Source organism: Coregonus lavaretus, assembly GCF_964263955.1.
Source record: "Coregonus lavaretus genome assembly, chromosome: 23".
Taxonomy (NCBI): domain Eukaryota; kingdom Metazoa; phylum Chordata; class Actinopteri; order Salmoniformes; family Salmonidae; genus Coregonus; species Coregonus lavaretus.
In genome coordinates, this window is record NC_140010.1 from 44,348,721 (window position 1) to 44,370,866 (window position 22,146).

Below are 22,146 nucleotides of genomic sequence, written 5' to 3' on the forward strand. Positions count from 1 at the left end.
TCGGCTAGTCAGATAGTACCAGTCGGCAGGCCAAATGTGACCAGCCGGCTGGCCAGCCAGATAGGGTCGACCAACCCTATCTGGCCAGCTGGTCGACTGGTCCAACTGGGCAGCCGACTGGTATTATCTGGCCGGCCGACTGGCCCTATCTGGCCGGCAGACTGGTACCATATGCCCATCCGGCATATCTGGAAGGCCTGCCTGGTACTAAATGACCCGACTGGTCCTATCTGGTCAGTCGACCAGAACTATTAGGCAGGCTGACCGGACCTATCTATTTGGCCTACCGGTCGACTGATACTATCTGGCCAGACTACTGGTCCAATTTGGCTGGCCAACTGGTACTATCTGGTCTGCCGGACGACCCTATCTGGCTGGCCGGCCAGCCAACTGGACCTGTCTGGTCATGTACTGTATATTGATCATTTGAGGCACATGCTTCCATGCAAATTATTTTCCCCCCGATATTTTCTGATTTCAAGAACCATCCAGTCCATTAGAGTGGAATATAAGCTGCAACGTTCCACAAGCACATATTTTGACATGCTTTTGATGGCTCAGACTGCGATGTTATTTTTTTTATATACTAGAATAGGTTTGGTTAAAAATGTGTTGATATGTAGAGTTCTTCTCATTGGGTAGAAAGCTCTGAGTAGTTTACGTATCAAGACATGAGGCTGTAGTAGAAGATACATCTTTGCATCTGATTGACGATTGATGATTATTTTTCATCTGGGAAAATTCCACTACTGGAGTTCTTAAAGCTGTTTTTCTCTCACTTAATTTCCGGGTCAATAGTTCACTGGTAAGTGTTTTTCTACAAACCTTTTTTTTGAATGGTCATTGATAAATACAGTTGCTAGTATGTTAGAGATGGGATTCTGCTCAAGGTTAAGCATGTGTTTAGGAATAAACACTGCATTCTGCTCATTCAATACAGAATCAGCAAGCAAATGCACTTTGGGTGGTTTACGTATGTAGTCACTGGTCTTTAACTACCAGATTTTGGGGCAACATTAGTCTTACAATTTTGTTTTATGATATTGGTTGATTGGATTTATGTAACATTTTCCTCGATGCTCAATGCACTTCATTACCTGCCATGGTAGCCATTATGCACCAGACAGCTCACACATCAGCTATCACAGTGTAGCAATGAGGAGAGTGAATCATGACAATGAATATATGTTGTGTCATGTCTTTGTCTGATTACAAGTTATTCAGATTGTCTCCTCTAATCCGGAATACTGTTAAAATACAGAGGAACATCAAATACACATAAAACAACTCAAAACACAGACACCTGAGTAAATAGGTATTCATTTATTGCTAGAATCATCCTTTAATACATAACACAGCTAATACAAATGAAAGAAAAGATACACCGACGAGACCAGTATGGTATACTGATGTTATACTTTCACTGTAAATGTAAGCTTTGAAATTGACTTCGGGAGAAAAATAACATGGTTATCTCATATATTGCTTTGTGGTCATAGTTCAGTGAGAGAAAATTCAAAGATTTATAGACGTTTGAAACCAAATAAATTGAAAAAGAACATGTGTACATAATATACAACAAGGCACTGAGTAAGGCTCCTGCAAATCTTTGGGTGGAGCTGCCGCCCGCGGAGTTCCAGTGAAATGCTGTGGGGTGTCGCTTTAATGTTAAAGTAACCTTGCAGGAACTTTACGAGAACTTTGCTGGTAGAGGGAAATAATGAAGCACCGTCCAAGCTGGAGATCTTTGAGTTTGTATTGCTATGTGTTTTTCGTCCAGCTGTTTAAAGTAGACGTGTTTATTTTGGACCAAGCCGCCTTATCTATATTATAATACACTAAGCGTTCTAAGCTGCGGGAGGGTCTACTCCAAAATTATTTGGCTGATTTTCTGAATTTTAGTCTCAAAAGAAGCGTGTTTGTATTTTTATTTGCCAGATTCTTGTGTTTGGAATGGCACTGTTGCTATTGCATCATGTCAATGCCATTATGAAGTCATTTCACTCCCAAGGCAAAGCCTATAAAAGCACGGGTCCAGCTACTCAGTGGGTATAACAATAATCATGAACAGACAAAGACAATCCACTTCTCACCCAGTCCGCAGGAGGCGTAGAGAACACTCCTCGTGTGGCAGGAGGAGACATTAGGTCCCTTCCCTTACTAGCCAATAAGGTCAGTGTCCTTTGGGTTGCAAAGCTCACTAGGCAAAAGTATTCTAAATACAAATGATGACTTTAAACTAACTACGACATATGTTCAATCAGATCAAGTGTTAACCGGCAATAGCAGACGTCTGCATAGTGGATGTTTTGGCGGCGTTAGAGGTGGAACTGCATTGGAGCCATAAATCGGTGAGCAACTGCTCTTGCAATCATTGTCATGAAGCCACACCCGCCCCACTCATGTTAGAAGTTCAGAACGAGAATGTGTAGGTTATATAGAATTGATTACGCTCAAATTGAAAAATCATTAAACTAAATATTGAGGATTTTTATCATTGTATTCGAGGTGTAGATTACATCTCACATTCCAGTGTTCTAACTTGTAAACACAGATGCATATGGGATTTCTGTTAAAGCGACTCTGTGCAGCAAATGGCGATGTCCGCTTTAGGAGTAATGCTGGGCGCTTTAGGAGTAATGCTGGGATCCACTTCTTTATTTGACAGCAGCGAAAATAAATGCTATGCGGATGTTGGCTAAAGCGGATCTGATTCAAAGGAGCTCTCAGGCCGGGATTCAGTCAGCTCAAGCATGAACAGGCGATAGCTGACACCCGACGGTGACTGAGGTGTAACTGTATTAAGAGCTGTCAAGCCACACCCCTCCCACTCACGTTAGGCTGTATAGTCTCTCGAAATAATGACACTCAAATTTAAAATCATTAAATGAAATAAGGATCTATATCAGCCTAATCGAGGTGTAGAGGCTGCATGGGATTATTACTAATGCGACTCAGTCCATCCAATGGCAATTTCCGCCATACCCTACCGCACGGAGCTGCTTGTGGATTTGATGTCGTTCTACCTCCGACATCGCCAAAACAACCGCTAAGCAAATGTCGGCTAAAGCGGATCTGATTAAATTGGGCCCTTTCTCTTTTTAATATTTTCCCGGTTTTTATGTTTGGAATGGCACCACTATGGGAGATGATACTGTCATAAAGCATTTGATGTAAGTTAAGATGTAAGTTTGTAGGCCAAATTTGAATCTGTAGAATGACTAGGCCTATTAACCATAATTGTCATTGACTGGACATTCCTAATTACCATAGTAATTAGGCACCACAATAGTAATATTAATTTTGCAACATGCAGTACAGTATAAACTGCACTGCTACGCTAATAGTCTATGGCGGGCAGTGAGTAAAATCTTCAACAGTATCTCATGATGACTCGCTGCCCTGTTTTCCCCAACTCTTAAAAGTTAGGTATATAATGATTTAAATAAGCATGAGTCAAATAAGCACTAGGCCTAAAATCCTTTCAAATAATGCTGTCAAATAAAGCAAGGTATATAATGAGTCAAATAAGCACTAGGCCTGAAACATAGGCCTTGTAGACACCCTGGAGAGGTGGAAATGATACTTCCATGCTTTGAAGTGGTTGCGTCCGTGCAATCTACAGATTCTAGCAGGTCACTTCACTCAAAACGTTATATTTTGGGGGCAGCTAAAACCCTGATTTGGTCAAACAGTACAATATTGATTCCTGCATGAAAGTGTTTGCCCTGCCCCTGTTTCTCCCTGTGTGCTCAGAGTAGCCTAGATTGAGAGAAGGGAAGAGAAAAATGCAATAGTTGCTGAACATTTCTAAATGCAATCGCAAGAAGAAACCGTAGGCTACTGTTGGGGTTTTGGTTTCGAGTTTCCCCTTCCTCAGTGATTAGCCCCAAGTGTGATAGCCTATTTGTACACAAAAGTATATTATTCTCTATTGAACAGAATGAATCGCCAATTCTGAAGCCCTATTTTGACAGTAATATTCTAGCAACAATAGCCTAATTGTCAATCCAAAATTCATGCCAACCACTCACTGGTTTAGGTATGCCATCAAAATATATTCATCATGCATTCCTACTTGGACATGTTAGATGACACAACTTGAGTTGATAAAATTGGTATACCCAGAGATCAGAAAGCTGAACAAATGTTTTGCAGGAGGGGGGAATTGAATTAAATCAAACAATTAATTTCCAATGATTTACCGTCTATAAGGATGGGGTGCCACTAAGCAGTCTGATATTTTAAGGGTTTATTTCAAGCACTTTTAACCCTTACATCACTGTCAATGTTCTCCTTTCAACAATCATTATATATTTAAAGATGCCACTTGAAAAGAGTTTGAGTACTGAGCTGCATATTTACATTTATTGATAATAAAAGAGATGGTTACTTAACAATCGGCAGGCCCCGAGTATTCCAAAGCTTAGAAGTGGGCATCCAATTGAGCCTTCATCCATTAGAAGAACCAAACATGGTACTCATGAGTTGGTAGAAGTTTCTCCTAACCGCTGGTCCAGGGTCAGATTTGTTTAAATTTGGGGTTTGGTATTTGTTAATCTGATCCTAGATCTGTGGTTAGGGACAACTTCTACCTTGAGTCCTTATACATTCTGACTGTCCATGCCCCAACTCTGCACACTCATAGGAACCACCACAGTAACACTAGTCTCACCCTGTAACAAAAGCCCTTGTAATGGTAGCACGTTAGCACCTTAGCATAAGAAAGACAAAGCTAGCTGGTTAGCATCAAGAGCCATGAGAAAGTCTGTCTGTCCCAGAGTGTTCAAAATCACGTTTCTCCAAAACATTGAGGGAAGGTGTCCTGACAAGGCTGTCGCAGGGCTCAACCTCCCTCAGCCCTCTGCTAAGTGATGAAAGGTGAAAGGTCTTGGACGACACCTCACCAGGTGCTACACTGGCTACCGTGGCTGCTGATGGATGTGGAGTTGCTGTAGCGCTTTTTTACGATCATGCTAATGTATGCTTTCATCAGTTTGGCAATGTCCATAACCTGGGGAAAGAGTGAAGGAGGAGCGGTTAGGACCTTACAGTTGACACAGTCTCTGTATAACAGAAAAGGGTTTGCAACACTTTCTATGAACGTATAATTATAATACTGTGTACCATTATTACATTGCATTAAAAAACATGCCATTACCATCATGGCTCCTTATAACAGCCTATATAATGGGTGGCTTAACATACCAGACTGGTCTCGAAGAGCAGTTCGCGGCCCTCCACGGCTATCTTGTAGGCGTTTGGCAGTGGGGCCCCAAACGAAAGGATGAGCTCATAGGGGAAGACCTCCAGGGGCCAGGGCTCGCCACGCTTATACACCGAGATGGCCTCCCTGCTCACCCCCAGCCACAGCTCCACTGGGAAGGCCCCGTCACAGGACTAGGAAAGGAGACAAGAAGGAGACAAGGTATGAGTATGAGGAATGGGTCAACGATGGTGACAGATCCATTTATATCACTTATAGAGTTTTCCATTTCGGTCCGGATCTGGGCATTACTTTTTGTTTCAGTCTCATCTTCATCAAGTCCTTTAATCAGGATTGTGTTCACAAGGCACGACACGGAAGAAAACGGACTGAATCAACAGGGAAATACAACATTTGATTTTCCATTGTGTGCCCTAATGAACACAACCTAGGTGTGATAGTGTTGGAATAGAACAAAAATGCGAAATGACTGAGGGTCCCAGACGAAACCCTGTGCTAAATGTCTAAAACCTAAATGTAAACCACTATTTGGTGATGGCCACTCACCTCCACTTCGAAGAGCGTGGATCCATAGCCAGGCCACTCTCTGACCAGGGCCATGTACTTCACCATGGCCTGCTCCTGGTTCATCCCCTGCAGCTTCTTCCACTTGTTCACCAGGCTGGCTCGTGCTGCAGCTATCTCTTCCCTCATCCAGGCCTCCAGCGTATTCTCCTCCTCCAGCTTCTGGCGGCTCATTGAGCCGCTCCTGAAACTACGCCTTAGCGTTCCCTCCAGGAAGCTGGAGCGCTTCTTCTCCGAGTTTCCATCGGAACGGTCCACCACTGACCCCATGCCCAAACCAGTGGCCGGGGAGAAAGTCTTGTTGGAATTTTGGATGCGGGCACACAACCGAGTCATAGGGAACACCTGAGACATTTCGGGCACGGTAGCTTGGGGGTTGTAGTCTCCGAGGAGGTATTGTAGTCTCAGGGCGGCCAAGAACTGGAGGGTCTCCTCCGGGGCTGGGTACTGGCCTCTGATCACCGCCTCATGGGCCTGGAGGAGGACAAGAGAAAGAGAAAGGAGGAAAGAGGAAAAAGAGTGGGGAAAGAGAAAGAGAAGAGAAAAAATAGAGGAGGAATGAGAGACAGGAGTAAGAAAGCGAGAGAGAGAGATAGGTAGAATGAAACAAAGAGGAAGAAGGAATCCTTTATTAAAGGACAACGATTGTCTTTGACAAGCTGTTATCATCGGATTAACGCTTAGACTGGCAGATACACAGCCAACACAACAATAACGGATCTTACTAATTTATTGGCTTCAGACATACCGACAGACAGAAACAGTGTGGATGGATGTTTTTTTTCGCTGGTTCATACCTGCTCAAACATGAAGGCAAACTCAACACAGTCCTTGGGTACATTATCTGTGTCTAAGAAGCAGTAAAGCTTAAAATAGAACTTCCAGCCTGTCTTGGTCTCATCTTGACTTGCAGAGAGCCTGGAAAAGATGAGTGAGTGTTACTAGTACTGTTCACAGACTCACACACGCACACACATGCTCACACCGGTTACTTGCAGTCAGGGTAGGCTAATAAAATAGGTGTTAAAACCCCATTCCTTTTGGTTATCTAATGTTTTTTCTCAATGTTTTTGGGGGCTTTTATGCTCAAAATCAAAACAATTTGCGAAAAATCCATCAAAGGCTCTCGTTGATCTGTGCCTACCTTCCCATCCAGTCAAATCGTTGACATGCGCAGCCATTCCTGACTCCAGTCAATGTTGATGGACATCGTAGGCATAGGCCTCGCTGCTTATACTAGCTTCATTTGTTGCATTGAGCGGAGTTCATATTTTGCGCATGCATATTGTCTTTAAAGCTTAAACATTATTTGGGCGTGTCTACATAATTTGGCGTGCATCCCTTCAACTGAGTAAAAAAGCAACCTGACAAAATGGACACTATACAGCACCTAAAACTATTTTCCAAGTTGGATTTCCAAGGAAAACTTGGTGTAGGCTAAGTCATAAAAGGGAACCCAACACCTGCGCTTCCTGACCTTCATCAGAGGAAGGGACAGAAAATCATCTGATGGTTTAAACGGGAGTGATATGAATGAAAAGACTGGCTGTATGGCTGCGCTACCAGTAGTCGCCTGTACTGTTTCCCCTTTTCAACAGGGTACAACAGAAGGCTGCTACTGCGACCTCAACAACCTGATGCCCTCATCAAACACGAAAAATCAGCATCGCACATCCAACACCAGATCACGGATCGATCTGCCGTTAAATGAGCAGCAAAAACAACAAGTCACCATGCACAATCCAAGGTAGCATAAAGGCAAACCGTGAGATTTTGAAGAAGGACCTTATTAGATAGAGCAACATATTTAGGGAAACTAGAGTTAGCATTTCGGGGTAATGATGAACCCAGACACTTGGGTGTTTTCGGATAGGCTTATATCAAACAGAATACAGAAGGATTTGATTGAAGCAGTCAGTGATGTAAGGACAGATGAATGGACCTAATTTACAAGTAAAGGTAGGCCTAAATGCATTTTCCTTTGCAATTAGCAGGGTAGGCTACTGTTGAATGAACGTGAGAATAACGGTTTAGTGGCGTATTCAAACTTGTAAAACGTTATCAGTGTGCGTGAAATGAACTGTGCCAACAAACCGTCTCCTGGCATGTACACAAACGGAAACAACTGGCTAGACAAAGGTGCTGTCCATTGAGAACCACAGAGTTAACCTGCCCCAGAACTGTCCATTCATCAGTGCTGAATCCTCAGCTACCGTTATAAAATATATTCCTTTGTAGCTTACTTTCCTCATTTTCGCCATTGTTTGGTCGAGTTTGCTTTGTTTACCTTAATAAAGTAAGTAATGCTTTTGATTTATGCCTTTTATTTCAATGCATTATGTAGATTTATCCATTGCTCACTATCTGTCATTCTTTCCATTTGCTGGTCAGCTGTTTAGAGCGCACCAATTGCTTTGTTTTTCATGTCGGCATTTGATTTATCAAGCTAGAATTTTGCTTTGATTAGAAATGTTTCTGTCATTTTGATTGTATGGAAATGTCATATTTTTTAAAACAATATTAACTATATTATTTATTATATAAATATTAAATAATATTTCACATAATAATATTATTATGTGTGTGTGTGCGTGGTGCATTGAAAAAATTGTCAATTAATTGTGAAAGACTATGGAGTTTGCGTTGTGACCTATTCGGATGAAATGTGTCCATATTGGTTGGTTGTAACTGTGGATGGTTACGTCAGTCTATAGACGGGTTGGTTGACATCACAAAAATTATGCATGCACATCGATGGGCCTGAAGGTCGCGTGATATCATGATTCTGAAAGGTCAGAATGACAAGAAGCTGCCATGTAGGGAATTGTAGGTGGCTCAATTCAGCTAGTTTTATATCTTGTTCTTGATACCATGTCTTGTTTTTAGGTGTTTTTAGAATAATTTGCTAGCTAGCTAACCAACAACTGTAACAATGTATTTGAGAGACAACAAGTGCTCATTGTGCAAATGTATTTATGTTTTCAATAAACATTTGGAGACAATATAGTTTACATGTTGTCAACAATCTAAGCCAACCCTGTCTGTTTTGCCCCGTAGTTGTGAACGCGTTGGTTTTGTTGCTAAACAACCAATCCATCTATTGCTGAGTTGAGTTGAGCAGTGTCATTTTGTCGGATGATATGAAATATGCGGCCTTCGGAGGCTACATTGGTATTTAGGTCTACATTTGGTGAACATTTTTGTTAATTTCGGTTGATAGCCTATGTCACTCTGATTGTTGGAGCTATCTGTTGTATGGTGAACTTGGGCTTCATCAAGGTTTATTTGTGAGTAAATCTGGCTTTGATAATAGCCTGTGCCTACTCAGCCACCGACCTCACCGCACGTCACTGACACACACACACACACACACACACACACACACACACACACACACACACACACACACACACACACACACACACACTTACTTTTCAAACTTGGCAAGGACGTCAGCCACCACTGTACGGCTCTCAATGGCTTTGTCAGTGGTGTCATTGTGCTCAAACAGGGCGAACATGTTCCTGCTGTCCTCCATGGCCAAGCCCCGTATCAGCTTCTCCACCACCTGGGACACACACAGTTATCAACTACTTAGTGAGTGAACTATTTCTGCGGTAAAGAAAATGTTGAAGTAAGCAATAAAACAAATGTATGAAGTCAAAAAAGTTCACTTTTGGCATTTTACGGCGGTTATCTTCAGCTAACTTGCAACCATTTACCTCCCGTATACAGCACACTGTAGACACATAGTAGTATAGGGGCTTGCGAAAGTATTCACCCCCCTTGGCATTTTTCCTATTTTGTTGCCTTACAACCTGGAATAAAATTGATTTTTTGGGGGTTTGTATCATTTGATTTACACAACATGCCTACCACTTTGAAGATGCAAAATATTTTTTATTGTGAAACAAACAAGACATAAGACAAAAAAACTGAAAACTTGAGCGTGCATAACTATTCACCCCCCCGAAAGTCAATACTTTGTAGTGCCACCTTTTGCAGCAATTACAGCTGCAAGTCTCTTGGGGTATGTCTCTATAAGCTTGGCACATCTAGCCACTGGGATTTTTTGCCCAATCTTCAAGGCAAAACTGCTCCAACTCCTTCAAGTTGGATGGGTTCCGCTGGTGTACAGAAATCTTGGGGCATTGACTAGGCCATTCCAAGACATTTAAATGTTTCCCCTTAAACCACTCGAGTGTTGCTTTAGCAGTATGGTTAGGGTCATTGTAGGGCGGCAGGTAGCTTAGTGGTTAAGAGCGTTGTGCCAGTAACCGAAAGGTCGCTGGTTCTAATCCCCGAGCCAACTAGGTGAAAAATCTGTCGATGTGCCCTTGAGCAAGGCACTTAACCCTAATTGCTCATGTAAGTCGCACTGGATAAGAGCGTCTGCTAAATGACTAAAATGTAAATGTAAATTGTCCTGCTGGAAGGTGAACCCCAGTTTCAAATCTCTGGAAGACTGAAACAGGTTTCCCTCAAGAATTTCCCTGTATTTAGCGCCATCCATCATTCATTCAAATCTGACCAGTTTCACAGTCCCTGCTGATGAAAAACAGCATGATGCTGCCACCACCATGCTTCATGGTGTTCTCGGGGTGATGAGAGGTGTTGGGTTTGCGCCAGACATAGTGTTTTCCTTGATGGCCAAAAAGCTCAATTTGAGTCTCATCTGACCAGAGTACCTTCTTCCATATGTTTGGGGAGTCTCCCACATGGCTTTTGGCGAACACCAAACGTATTTGCTTATTTTTTTCTTTAAGCAATGGCTTTTTTCTGGCCACTCTTCCGTAAAGCCCAGCTCTGTGGAGTGTACGGCTTAAAGTGGTCCTATGGACAAATACTCCAATCTCCGCTGTGGAGCTTTGCAGCTCCTTCAGGGTTATCTTTGGTCTCTTTGTTGCCTCTCTGATTAATGCCCTCCTTGCCTGGTCCGTGAGTTTTGGTGGGCGGCCCTCTCTTGGCGGCAGGTTTGTTGTGGTGCCATATTCTTTCATTTCTTTAAATAATGGATTTAATGGTGCTCCGTGGGATGTTCAAAGTTTTGGATATTTTTTTATAACCCAACCCTGATCTGTACTTCTCCACAACTTTGTCCCTGACCTGTTTGGAGAGCTCCTTGGTCTTCATGGTGCCGCTTGCTTGGTGGTGCCCCTTGCTTAGTGGTGTTGCAGACTCTGTGGCCTTTCAGAACAGGTGTATATATACTGAGATCATGTGACAGATCATGTGACACTTAGATTGCACACAGGTGGACTTTATTTAACTAATTATGTGACTTCTGAAGGTAATTGGGTAAATTTGGTATTATGGGGCTTCATAGCAAAGGAGGTGAATATATATGCACGCACCACTTTTCCATTATTTATTTTTTTGAATTTTTTGAAACATGTTATTTTTTTCATTTCACTTCACCAATTTGGACTATTTTGTGTATGTCCATTACATGAAATCCAAATAAAAATCCATTTAAATGACAGGTTGTAATGCAACAAAATAGGAAAAACGCCAAGGGGGATGAATACCTTTGCAAGGAACTGTATATGTCATATTTTGTTTAAGGTTATTGCAGTCCGTTACCCATCACCATTGCCTTTGGATCACCACAACCCTAAACTCCCAACTTGTTTCCCCCCCGGCTCTCACCTCTCCGGCGGTGGTGTGAGAGTTGATTGTGATTTTGCAGGAGCCTCCGCCATGGCAGTACACTGTGGTGGTCATATCCTGGCGCGCCACCACCGCCCGGATCTCCTCCAGGGAGGGCACGTACTCCCGGCCACGCGTCTTCCTCAGGGAGTCCAGGCTGAACGAGGCGTAGCGTTCTATCTCCGTGCCCGGGAAGAGCTCTCGAGTCCTGGAGGAGAAACAGAGGGGAAGCCCTGTTATGCTGGTGCTTTTGTTGAGTTTTCAGTCTCTCTGATACTAATGGAGTATTACTTTCATGAACTGGAAATAACAATTTCAGGATGTGCTTTACCAGATGTGAATTCTACATGACATGCTAGCTGCCACCATATTTTATGTCTATGAATATGACATGGTCATTTGGTAACACTTTATATGAAGGGGGTATACATAATGCCCTCATAACACCTTCATGAAACTATTCATGACCCCTTTGTGAATGCAGCGGTATCATTCATAACAACCTTCATAACACATTTATTCAACATCATTCATAAGGAACCTTCAAAATAAAAGTCATTTTTTCATTGCAATATTACAAGTAATTCTAGTAGAAAAATATAATGGGAGTGAGCCTGATGGTTGTTGGTGTTACTGACTGGGTTAGTCCTACACACCACAAGACTGTCTTAGCCTCTGCTGAGCTAAAGCCAAGGCATTAACATCAGGTCTCAACATGTTACAATGACATCAGTTGCTCTGGTGCCATCCAGACCAGGGATCAAATAGTACTTTTGGGACTATTCCAATGGTTCCATTGTGCCAGGCAAGCTCAATAATCAAGCACAGATAGTTAGAGCAGCCTTTCTCAAACCTCTCCTCAGGAACCCCCAGACGTATTTTAACTATTCCAGAGCTGGCAAACCTGATTCAACTAGTCAACTAATCATAAAGCCCTTACCTAATTGAATCAGGTGTGCTAGTTTGAGGTTACAACAAAACTGTGAAACATCTGGGGGCCCCCCGAGGAGAGGTTTGAGAAGCACTATTGAATTTGAAATACACTATTTACACCCAGGTCTGATTCCAACCCCTAAGGTAGGGAGGTCAAACTCAATTTCTGGAGGGCTGTGTCTTGCAAGTTTTCACTCCTACCTTGTACTTGATTGATCAATTAAGGTCATTGATTAGTTAGGAACTCCACTCACCTGATTGTTTAGGTCTTTATTGGAAAATAATTTTAAGGAGATAACAAAAACCAGCAAGACCCATGGCCCTCCAGGAGTTTGACACCTCAGCCTTAATGCCATTGTGGCCTTGAGCAAGGCATATAAACCCCAAAATGCTACCTGGGTAATACTCTGAGGCTTAGCCGGTGCTCCCAGACTGTTGCGTAAAGAGAGTGTCAGGGGGTTGGCTACTGTGACAGTAAAAACATGAATTTCCGTTGTACTGATGACTTCGACTCTTCGAAGGGACTTTTATTTAAAAATGTCTTATGAATGATGTTAGATAAATGTGTTATGACGGTTGATATGAATAATTTTGCAACACTCATAAAGATGTTATGACTTGTTCCAATAAGGGTTTACCCCCTTCATATAAAGTGCTACTGGTCATTTAGCAGATGGTTTTATGCGAAGCGTTTTACAATCAGCTATCAAAAATACCCAGCATGTGTGGCCCACAACTCCAAAGCTATCAGAACCATTTACACTCTGATCCTTCTTATGTATCGTGCAACAGAATTCAAGACTGACCACATTTCATATTTGGTACAACACCGGGCCCTCTCACCTCTTGAAGTGGAACTTGAGGTACTTGAGGATTCCGCGCGACGGCATGAACGTGCAGCACATGCATGCCAGGATCCTCCAGCTGCACAGGTTCCCAGGGCTGCAGGGCTGTGGGGGGCGCGTGGTCTGTTTGACCAGCTGGCAGTAGAGCTCATCCTTCAGGGGCCTCAGCTCCTGGCCCGTCTGCAGCACGCCCTGGATGATGGGCATGGGGTCGGTAACACCCTCCAGGTGCTGCAGCGAGTTGAACATCTTGAGTGCCTCATCCTGGAGCGTCGTGTAGCCCTTGTTCCTCAGGGCTGCAGAGGGGAAAGGGGGTAGGAATGCGACAATTATAGATATTAACTCAATATTTTCAAAACAGGACATGTCTAATGTACTTATAGTGTGTGTGTGTGTGTGTGTGTGTGTGTGTGTGTGTGTGTGTGTGTGTGTGTGTGTGTGTGTGTGTGTGTGTGTGAGTGAGTGTGTGTGTGTGTGTGTGTGAGTGAAAGAGAGTGTGTGTGTGTGTGTGTTTGTGCGTGGCCCTAGTTTTTCAAGGCTGTGGAGGGGAGAGGGAAGAGGTTATTGTCAGTTGGTGAAAAGTGAGAGAGCGAGAGAGAGAGAGAGAGAAAGAAAAAGAGTGTATGTGTGTGAGAGAAGAGAGAGAGAGACGTGTGTGCATGCAGAGGGAAAGAAAGAGGTTGCTATCAGTTGGGGATGTTGGTGAGGGAGGGAGGGGGTGCATAATGAAAGGAGCATAGTGTACGATCTTACAGCTGATGTGGATGTCTCCGTAGGGCAGAGGCAGCAGTGGCGAGTGGAGCGGGTGGTGACTGTAGCGCAGGATGGGGTTCCTCTTATAGATTTGCTCCACCACCTCGGAGTTCAGACAGTTCTCCTATGGATACAAAATGACATGAGAATCACATCGGAAAGGAGTAAAGGACGCTTCAATCTAATTATTTCCCGCAATAAATCTATCACTATTATTTAAATACACATAATCATTGCTCTCATAGACATTCCTATTTTGCACTTGGATGTTTGCAGAGTGACTTAGTTTTGTCATGAACTGAGAGCTTTTTTGTACAATGTGACAGATTTAGAGATTGCTCCGCTTCCCTTACCTTGATGTCCTGGATGAGCTTCTGGGTGGGAGTGTTGATGGGGGCCTTGGTGTCGATGACGTTCTGCATGGCGCTGGCCCAGCGGGTGGACTCGTTCAGCAGCTTGGTGTAGAGACGGTACGAGTGCTTCCGGCCGTAAACTGTGACGTTCCAGTAACCTGGGAAATTAAAAGATTTAAAATTACAATTACATTTACTGAAAATGTATGAATTCAGTGTATTGTTAGTTGTTTTGGATATCATCTAGATTCAGGCCTATATGATCAGGATTATTTTCTAAGTAAGATCAACATTAATCATTTTTTAACATTAAACCTGTCTTCGATTGAGATTAGAGTCAAGATATGAATTGCCACAATGATATTTGTTCTTCAAATTATGTATTTTATTAAAACAGAACAATTAAGTAAGGTTATCTTGAAAAATAAATGTAAAACTAATTGAATAAATTAAAGGGTTATATCAGTCTTAAGTATTATATCCTTCTGATGTTACATAGACTCATTTGGAAGTCCACAACAATGCTTAAACCACATCAGGAGACCACTTTTGAGGTCTGGGAAAAATCAGAGAAATTGAGATTTTTAGGTGTAGTTACACTTTAATTCATGTTCACCTAGCAAGAGGACAGAGGCCCATAGGGGGCACAGGGGCACGTGTCCCCTCAGATTTGTCCTGTTTAAAAAACTAAGATTTTTATGCGCAACGCGCTTCAGCACTCGGCGGTCCCGTACTGTGAGCTTATGTGGTCTACCGCTTCGCGGCTGAGCCGTTGTTGCTCCTAGCAGTTTCCACTTAACAATAACAGCACTTACAGCTGACCGGGGCAGCTCTAGCAGGGCAAAAATTGTATGAACTGACCTGTTGGAAAGGTGGCATCATATGACAGTGCCACGTTGAAAGTCACTGAGCTCTTCAGTAAGGCCATTCTACTGCCAATGTTTGTCTATGGAGATTGCATGGCTGTGTGCTCGATTTTATACACTGTCAGCAACGGGTGTGGTTGAAATAGCCGAATCCACTCATTTGAAAGGGTGTCCACATACTTTTGTATATATAGTGTATTTTTCAGTGAGCATTGCATATACTCACTTCTTAATCCCCACAATGCGTATCAAAGTAGTGTAGTGGAAGTATACGCTGTATCAATGAATAAGGCTGATGGCACACATCAGAATGTTTAGCTGATATTGTTGATAAACTATTATTTCTTCACATTTTAGGCACAGCAAAGTGCACACGGCAGTAGGCCTACGTGCCAATGTTCCAAAATTAAATTTGCGGGAAAACACCTTTCTAAAATGTGCACCACTTATGCGAGCGGTTTCATGGTCAGAGATGGAAATATCCGGTAGAAATGTAGAAATAGGAGAAGATTAAAGATACAACAACTATCATGGATTGATAATATGACAGGATAATGCCTTTCGCAGCTAGACAATGAAAGAAAACCAATAGAACTGGAGGAAGTGAGGAAGTATTTATAAAATAATTGCCTCCACGTTTCCATGGTGGGACTTTGGCTATAGGCGACTTTGAAGCAAGGTAAGATATGCCTCTTAATATGAAGTAAAACATCAGGTTTCATATATAGCGATGCTAATGATAGACCTAACCATACTCTGGAAGATGGAAAGGCTTTCCCAACAACCTTCTCAATTAACCCGATTGACGCATCCGTCAGTTTAAGCTACAGATATCTTTTTTTTTGCATTGGATGCGTCTCAATCCATCGCACTTCTGCATCTGCGGTGAAAGGTGGCAGAGCTATGTGTATGTCAGACCATGAGACATCCCGAAAATCGGTCTTCTCGCGAAAAACGTCTGTGAACGGTTTGACCCACAAACTATTATGACCACTCTATGGAAAGGGGAGACTCTCCGTTTTGCTCTACGACCCCCACAAGTGTCAGGGGACTCGTCTGAAGTCGGTACCGTCGATGTGGCAACTTCTGTTTTTAGCGTCCGAACTGTTTGGGCTACAAACTAATGTGACCCCACTGTGGAAAGGGAATACGATGGAGTTCTCAGTTTTTCTCTACGACCCCCACAACTGTCACGGGAAGTATGAAGGCAGTTTTGTGCCTACCCAAAAAAGGGGTCAAATGTGTAAAAGAAAACAAAAAATATAATACGAGCGGTTCTTATGTCTCCTAGATAAAGGACAAACACTAAAAGCCCCCGTCCAATGGCTTTTAAGAATGAAATGTTAACTAGCCTATGCCTACCTGGCAGAATGATATCATGATTATTTGCAACAATCCAGAGACCATTTGTTTTGCAAACTCCAACTCATGTGCTACAGAAACACCTTTAACCAAACAACAGTGCTAGGTGCCTGTACACTTGAATTAAAGGCTAACTACATTAAAGAAATCAGAATTTCTTTTTTTCTCAGTGGTCTCCTGATGTGGTTTAAGCATTGTTATGGACTTACATCCAATTTTGTTGTTTTACTTTTTTTAAAAGTGTGACTTCAAGAGCAAAAACCTGAAAAAAAGGGAAAGGATCTGAAACCTGTGAATTTCTGACTCAGTTGACAGCCTAATTTATCTGTTTCAATAGTAGGCCTACTATTATCCTACTTGTACAGTACAGCTTGGGTTGGTCTGACTGTGAAAGACCAATATGGGATTTATCATTTTAGGTAATTCACAGTGTGTCATTGTTTCTCATAGAATCTTTCACACAGGGAAACTGTCCTTCACCGGGTGGGCCGTTTGGGAAATTTTTGGCAAAATTTGAATATACCCACTTCTCCAGGCACCACTACACTGCTTTTAGATCCACGCACAAATACAGTTAACCATGCTGCAACTTGTTTTCTTGTTACTTCTGTGGCGAACTCACAAACTGTCAATTATCTGTCTTCACCGCAAGTGGCGCAGTGGTCTAAGGCACTGCATCGCAGTGCTAACTGTGCCACTAGAGATCCTGGTTTGAATCCAGGCTCTGTCGCAGCCGGCCGCGACCGGGAGACTCATGGGCGGCGCACAATTGACCCAGCGTCGTCCAGGGTAGGGGAGGGAATGGCCGGCAGGGATGTAGCTCAGTTGATAGAGCATGGCGTTTGCAATGCCAGGGTTGTGGGTTCGATTCCCACGGGGGGCCAGTATAAAAAAATATGTATTCACTAACTGTAAGTCGCTCTGGATAAGAGCGTCTGCTAAATGACTAAAAATGTAAAAACTCACTGACTGGAGGCGGGACCTGAAACGAGCAGGTTAAAAAGAACATCTCTGATTGGACAGAAAGTTAGGGGTGATTCGACTGATGAGCTGTCGGTTATTCTAACTAAAAGGGACAAACTAGGGGTGCATAGGGAAATCTAAATATGAAGGCCTTTTCTACAGTGATCTTGTTAGTATGAGATAATAGCAGCATTTCCATGACTACATATAATAATAATAAGCCATTTAGCAGACGCTTTTATCCAAAGCGACTTACAGTCATGTGTGCATACATTTTTACGTATGGGTGGTCCCGGGGATCGAACCCACTACCCTGGTGTTACAAGCGCCATGCTCTACCAATTGAGCTATTATATATATATATATATATATATATGCCATTTAGCAGACGCTTTTATCCAAAGCGACTTACAGTCATGCGTGCATACATTTTTGTGACAACATATCATTGTGTTTTCACACTTTCACTCTCATTTTAGAAAATTCCCACCCACTTCCAGACTCTCCAAGCATTTTTTATACAAAATAAAATAAAACAAACAAAACAAACAAAACCCAGAAGAAAAAGGCCCTTCAGGGACGGGACTTCCTCCCTCAGCACACCTGTATCCTAATCAGTGTGGCTACCTCATGGACTGAGAGAAGTGTTTTGTGATAGTTTATAGTTTATAGTTTTGTGATAGTTTATAGTTTATTTCCAGTTTCACCTGGATGCGTTATTGATTAAGTTTGTCCTCTTTCCTTTTACATATGTATCTGATGTGGTTTAGAGCCCTCAAACTCAACTCTGGACCTCGAAGCCAGTTCCACTGCATTTTTCATTGTTCCCCTCTAATCAGGGACTGATTTAGACATGGGACACCAGGTGTGTGCAATTAATTATCAGGTAGAACAGGAAACCACCATTTTACCAACCACTGCCTAGTTTGTTAGCCATTAGCCTTATCCTCTTATACAGTCCTTTGTTCTTGAGTATCTATTTATCCTTATATTGTTGTACTGAATCAGATATGCATTCTTTATATGTTTTATTTCCTAGAAACCATCCATACATCCAACTTTCATCCTTGCATCCATACCATCTTTCTTTACCAACATCGAAGCCTAACAGATCAAGACCAAGAAGACATACCTGTTTAAAATAAATTGGTCAAAGGTTACACTCCTCTCACCTTGTGTTCCTACAGACGCACCCATTGTATTACCACCCAACCATCCCTTACCAGTTTCATTAAGCTATCTTTCACACATTCTTCCCCGAATCGTACTGTCCTGGCTCGGATATTCTCTTTTCACATAGTCCTTTCTAGCAAGGTTCGCACAACTATGATGAAATGCGTAACTAAGCCAGCACCGTACAGCTTGGCTTGACTTGGCTCAGCTCAGTAGTGTGAAAAGGGTATCACCTGGACGTGTAACCAAGCCAGAAAAGTACAATACAGCTCGGCTTAGCTCGTAGTGTGAAAACTTTATCAGGTGCGTGTGAAACCAGGCCAGCACAGTAAAATACAGCTTGGCTCAACTCAGTAGTGTGAAAAGGCTAACACGTGGATGGGTAACCAAGCAAGCAAAGTGCAATACAGCTCGGCTCAGCTCAGTAGTGTGAAAAAGGTATATGTAGCTAATCCAGTTCTAACCTGTCTCCTTGAAGACCTTCTCGTCAGGCTGCACCACTGAGCACAGGCTGTTGAGCACCAGGGTGCCCAGCTTGAGGGCGTTGCGCTCCGAGCTTTTATAGTAGTCCAGGGAGTTGTGGGTGAGTAGGAACCAGCGCTTCTTCAGCTTCAGAGAGGCTCTGCTGCTGTTCTTCATCTCCTTGTGGAGCCAGCCTAACGAGGGAGATATTTGGACCGTTTTACAACTCAATCAAAATCAAATATCAACCGAAATGTATCTCTAAAGTTGTAGCATAATATAATATAACAATCTGATCTGAAATGCTGTAACATAATATAATAACATAATGTCGGACCTCTGATGATGAACTCCTGTCCCTCCACACGTGCGTCTCCTTTGGAACGTTGTAGCAACGTTATCCAGTGGTGCATCTCTTCAGGAGTGTCGGCATTGCAGTGTAACACCCTGTTAGCTGTGATCATCACAAATGAGTTGGGCCTGGGAAGGGAGAGGAGTGGAGTTGTAGATTTAGTTCAACTATGTTTATTTTAATGTATCTTTTGTATTTGTATTTATTAAGGATCCCCATTAGCTGCTGTCAAGGCAGCAGCTACTCTTCCTGGGGTCCAGCAACATTAAGGCAGTTAGTTATATGCAATTTAAAATATTACATGACATTACATTTAATAACACTTTTCACAACACATTAAGTGTGTTCCCTCGGGCCACTACTCTACTACCACATATCTACAATACAAAATCCATGTGTATGTGTGTGTAGAGTGTGTGTCTTATCATGTCTATGTGTGTCAGTGCCTGTGTGTGTCTCTTTGCAGTCCCCGCTGTTCCATAAGGTTTATTTTTATCTGCTTTTTAAATCTGATTCTACTGCTTGCATCAGTTACCTGATGTGGAATAGAGTTCCATGTAGCCATGGCTCTATGTAGTACTGTTCACCTCCAATAGTCTGTTCTTGACTTGGGGACTGTGAAGAGACCTCTGGTGGCATGTCTTGTGGGGTATGTATGGGTGTCCGAGCTGTGTGCTAGTAGTTTAAACAGACACCTCGGTGCATTCAGCACATCAACACTTCTTACAAAAACAAGTAGTGATGAAGTCAATCTCTTCTCCACATTGAGCCATGAGAGATTTACATGCATATTATTAATGTTAGCTCTCCGTGTACATTTAAGGGCCAGCCTTGCTGCCCTGTTCTGAGCCAACAGTAGTCCAGGTGTGACAAAACCCAGGGCCTGTAGGACCTGCCTTGTTGATAGTGTTGTTAAAAAGGCAGAGCAGCGCTTTATTATGGACAGACTTCTCCCCATCTTAGCTACTGTTGTATCAACATGTTTTGACCATGACAGTTTACAATCCAGGCTTACTACAAGCAGTTTAGTCACCTCAACGTTCTTAATTTCCACATTATTTATTACAAGACTTAGTTGAGGTTTAGGGATAAGTGAATGATTTGTCCCAAATACAATGCTTTTCGTTTTAAAAATATTTAGGACTAACTTATTCCTTGCCACCCATTCTGAAACTAACTGCAGCTCTTTGTTAAGTGTTGCAGTGATTTCACTCACTGTAGTAGTTAACGTGTATAGTGTTGAGTCATCCGCATATATAGACCTTAACACCCCTCTGAGTTCTGTTAGACAGGTAACTCTTTATCCACAATATAGCAGGGGGTGTAAAACCATAACACATATGTTTTTCCATCAGCAGACTATGATCGATAATGTCAAAAGCCACATTGAAGTCTAACAAAACAGATCCCACAATCTTTTTATCATCAATTTCTCTCAGCCAATCATAAGTCGTTTGTGTAAGTGCCGTGCTTGTTGAATGTCCTTCCCTATAAGCATGCTAATAGTCTGTTGTGAATTTGTTTACTGTAAAATAGCATTGTATCTGGTCAAACACATTTTTCTAAAGTTTACTATACTAAGGGTTGGTAACAGGCTGATTGGTCAGGTATTTGAGCCAGTAAAGGAAGCGTTACTATTCTTGGGTAGCGGAATGACTTTTGCTTCCCTCAAGGCATGAGGGCACACACTTTCTAGTAGGCTTAGATTGAAGATATGGCAAATAGGAGTGGCAATATCGTCCGCAATTATCCTCAGTAATTTTCCATCCAAGTTGTCAGACCCCAGTGGCTTGTCATAGTTGATAGACAACAATACTTTTTTAACCTCTTCCACACTCACTTTACGGAATAAAAAATTACAATGCTTGTCTTTCATAATTTGGTCAGTTATAATTGGATATGTAGTGTCAGCGTTTGTTGCTGGCATGTCATGCCAAAGTTTGCTAATCTTGCCAATGAAAAAATAATGAAAGTAATTGGCAATATCTGTGGGTTTTGTTTTTATTTCTTTATTTATTTCACCTTTGTTTAACCAGGTAAGCCAGTTGAGAACAAGTTCTCATTTACAACTGCGACCTGGCCAAGATAAAGCAAAGCAAAGTTTGCCCTTTTGCCCAAAATTTCATTTAATGTGCTCCAAAGCTTTTTACTGTCATTCAGAGAGGCAACAAAGAGACCAAAGATAACCCTGAAGGAGCTGCAAAGCTCCACAGCGGAGATTGGAGTATCTGTCCATAGGACCATTTTAAGCCGTACACTCCACAGAGCTGGGGTTTACGGAAGAGTGGCCAGAAAAAAGCCATTGCTTCAAGAAAAAAAGAAGCAAACACGTTTGGTGTTCGCCAAAAGGCATGTGGGAGACTCCCCAAACATATGGAAGAAGGTACTCTGGTCAGATGAGACAAAAATTGAGCTTTTTGGCCATCAAGGAAAACGCTATGTCTGGCGCAAACCCAACACATCTTATCACCCCGAGAACACCATCCCCACAGTGAAGCATGGTGATGGCAGCATCATGCTGTGGGGATGTTTTTCATCAGCAGGGACTGGGAAACTGGTCAGAATTGAAGGAATGATGGATGGCGCTAAATACAGGAAAATTATTGAGGAAAACCTGTTTCAGTCTTCCAGAGATTTGAGACTG

At 42.5% G+C, this 22,146-nt stretch overlaps 1 protein-coding gene across 1 annotated transcript in view; it reads right to left on the reverse strand.

Annotated features, from left to right (window-relative positions):
- Nucleotides 1-1,308: 1,308 nt before the first annotated feature.
- Nucleotides 1,309-22,146, reverse strand: part of myo10 (myosin X) — a 305,921-nt gene continuing 285,083 nt past the window's right edge. The window contains exons 30-40 of the mRNA XM_084139801.1: nt 19,488-19,630; nt 19,153-19,344; nt 14,325-14,482; nt 13,972-14,095; nt 13,217-13,514; nt 11,441-11,648; nt 9,223-9,359; nt 6,589-6,709; nt 5,774-6,265; nt 5,209-5,400; nt 1,309-5,014 (exon numbers count right to left, since the gene is read on the reverse strand). Of these exons, the coding sequence (XP_083995927.1) occupies nt 4,904-5,014; nt 5,209-5,400; nt 5,774-6,265; nt 6,589-6,709; nt 9,223-9,359; nt 11,441-11,648; nt 13,217-13,514; nt 13,972-14,095; nt 14,325-14,482; nt 19,153-19,344; nt 19,488-19,630 (2,176 nt within the window). The 3' untranslated portion in view covers nt 1,309-4,903. The remainder of the gene's footprint in view (nt 5,015-5,208; nt 5,401-5,773; nt 6,266-6,588; nt 6,710-9,222; nt 9,360-11,440; nt 11,649-13,216; nt 13,515-13,971; nt 14,096-14,324; nt 14,483-19,152; nt 19,345-19,487; nt 19,631-22,146) is intronic.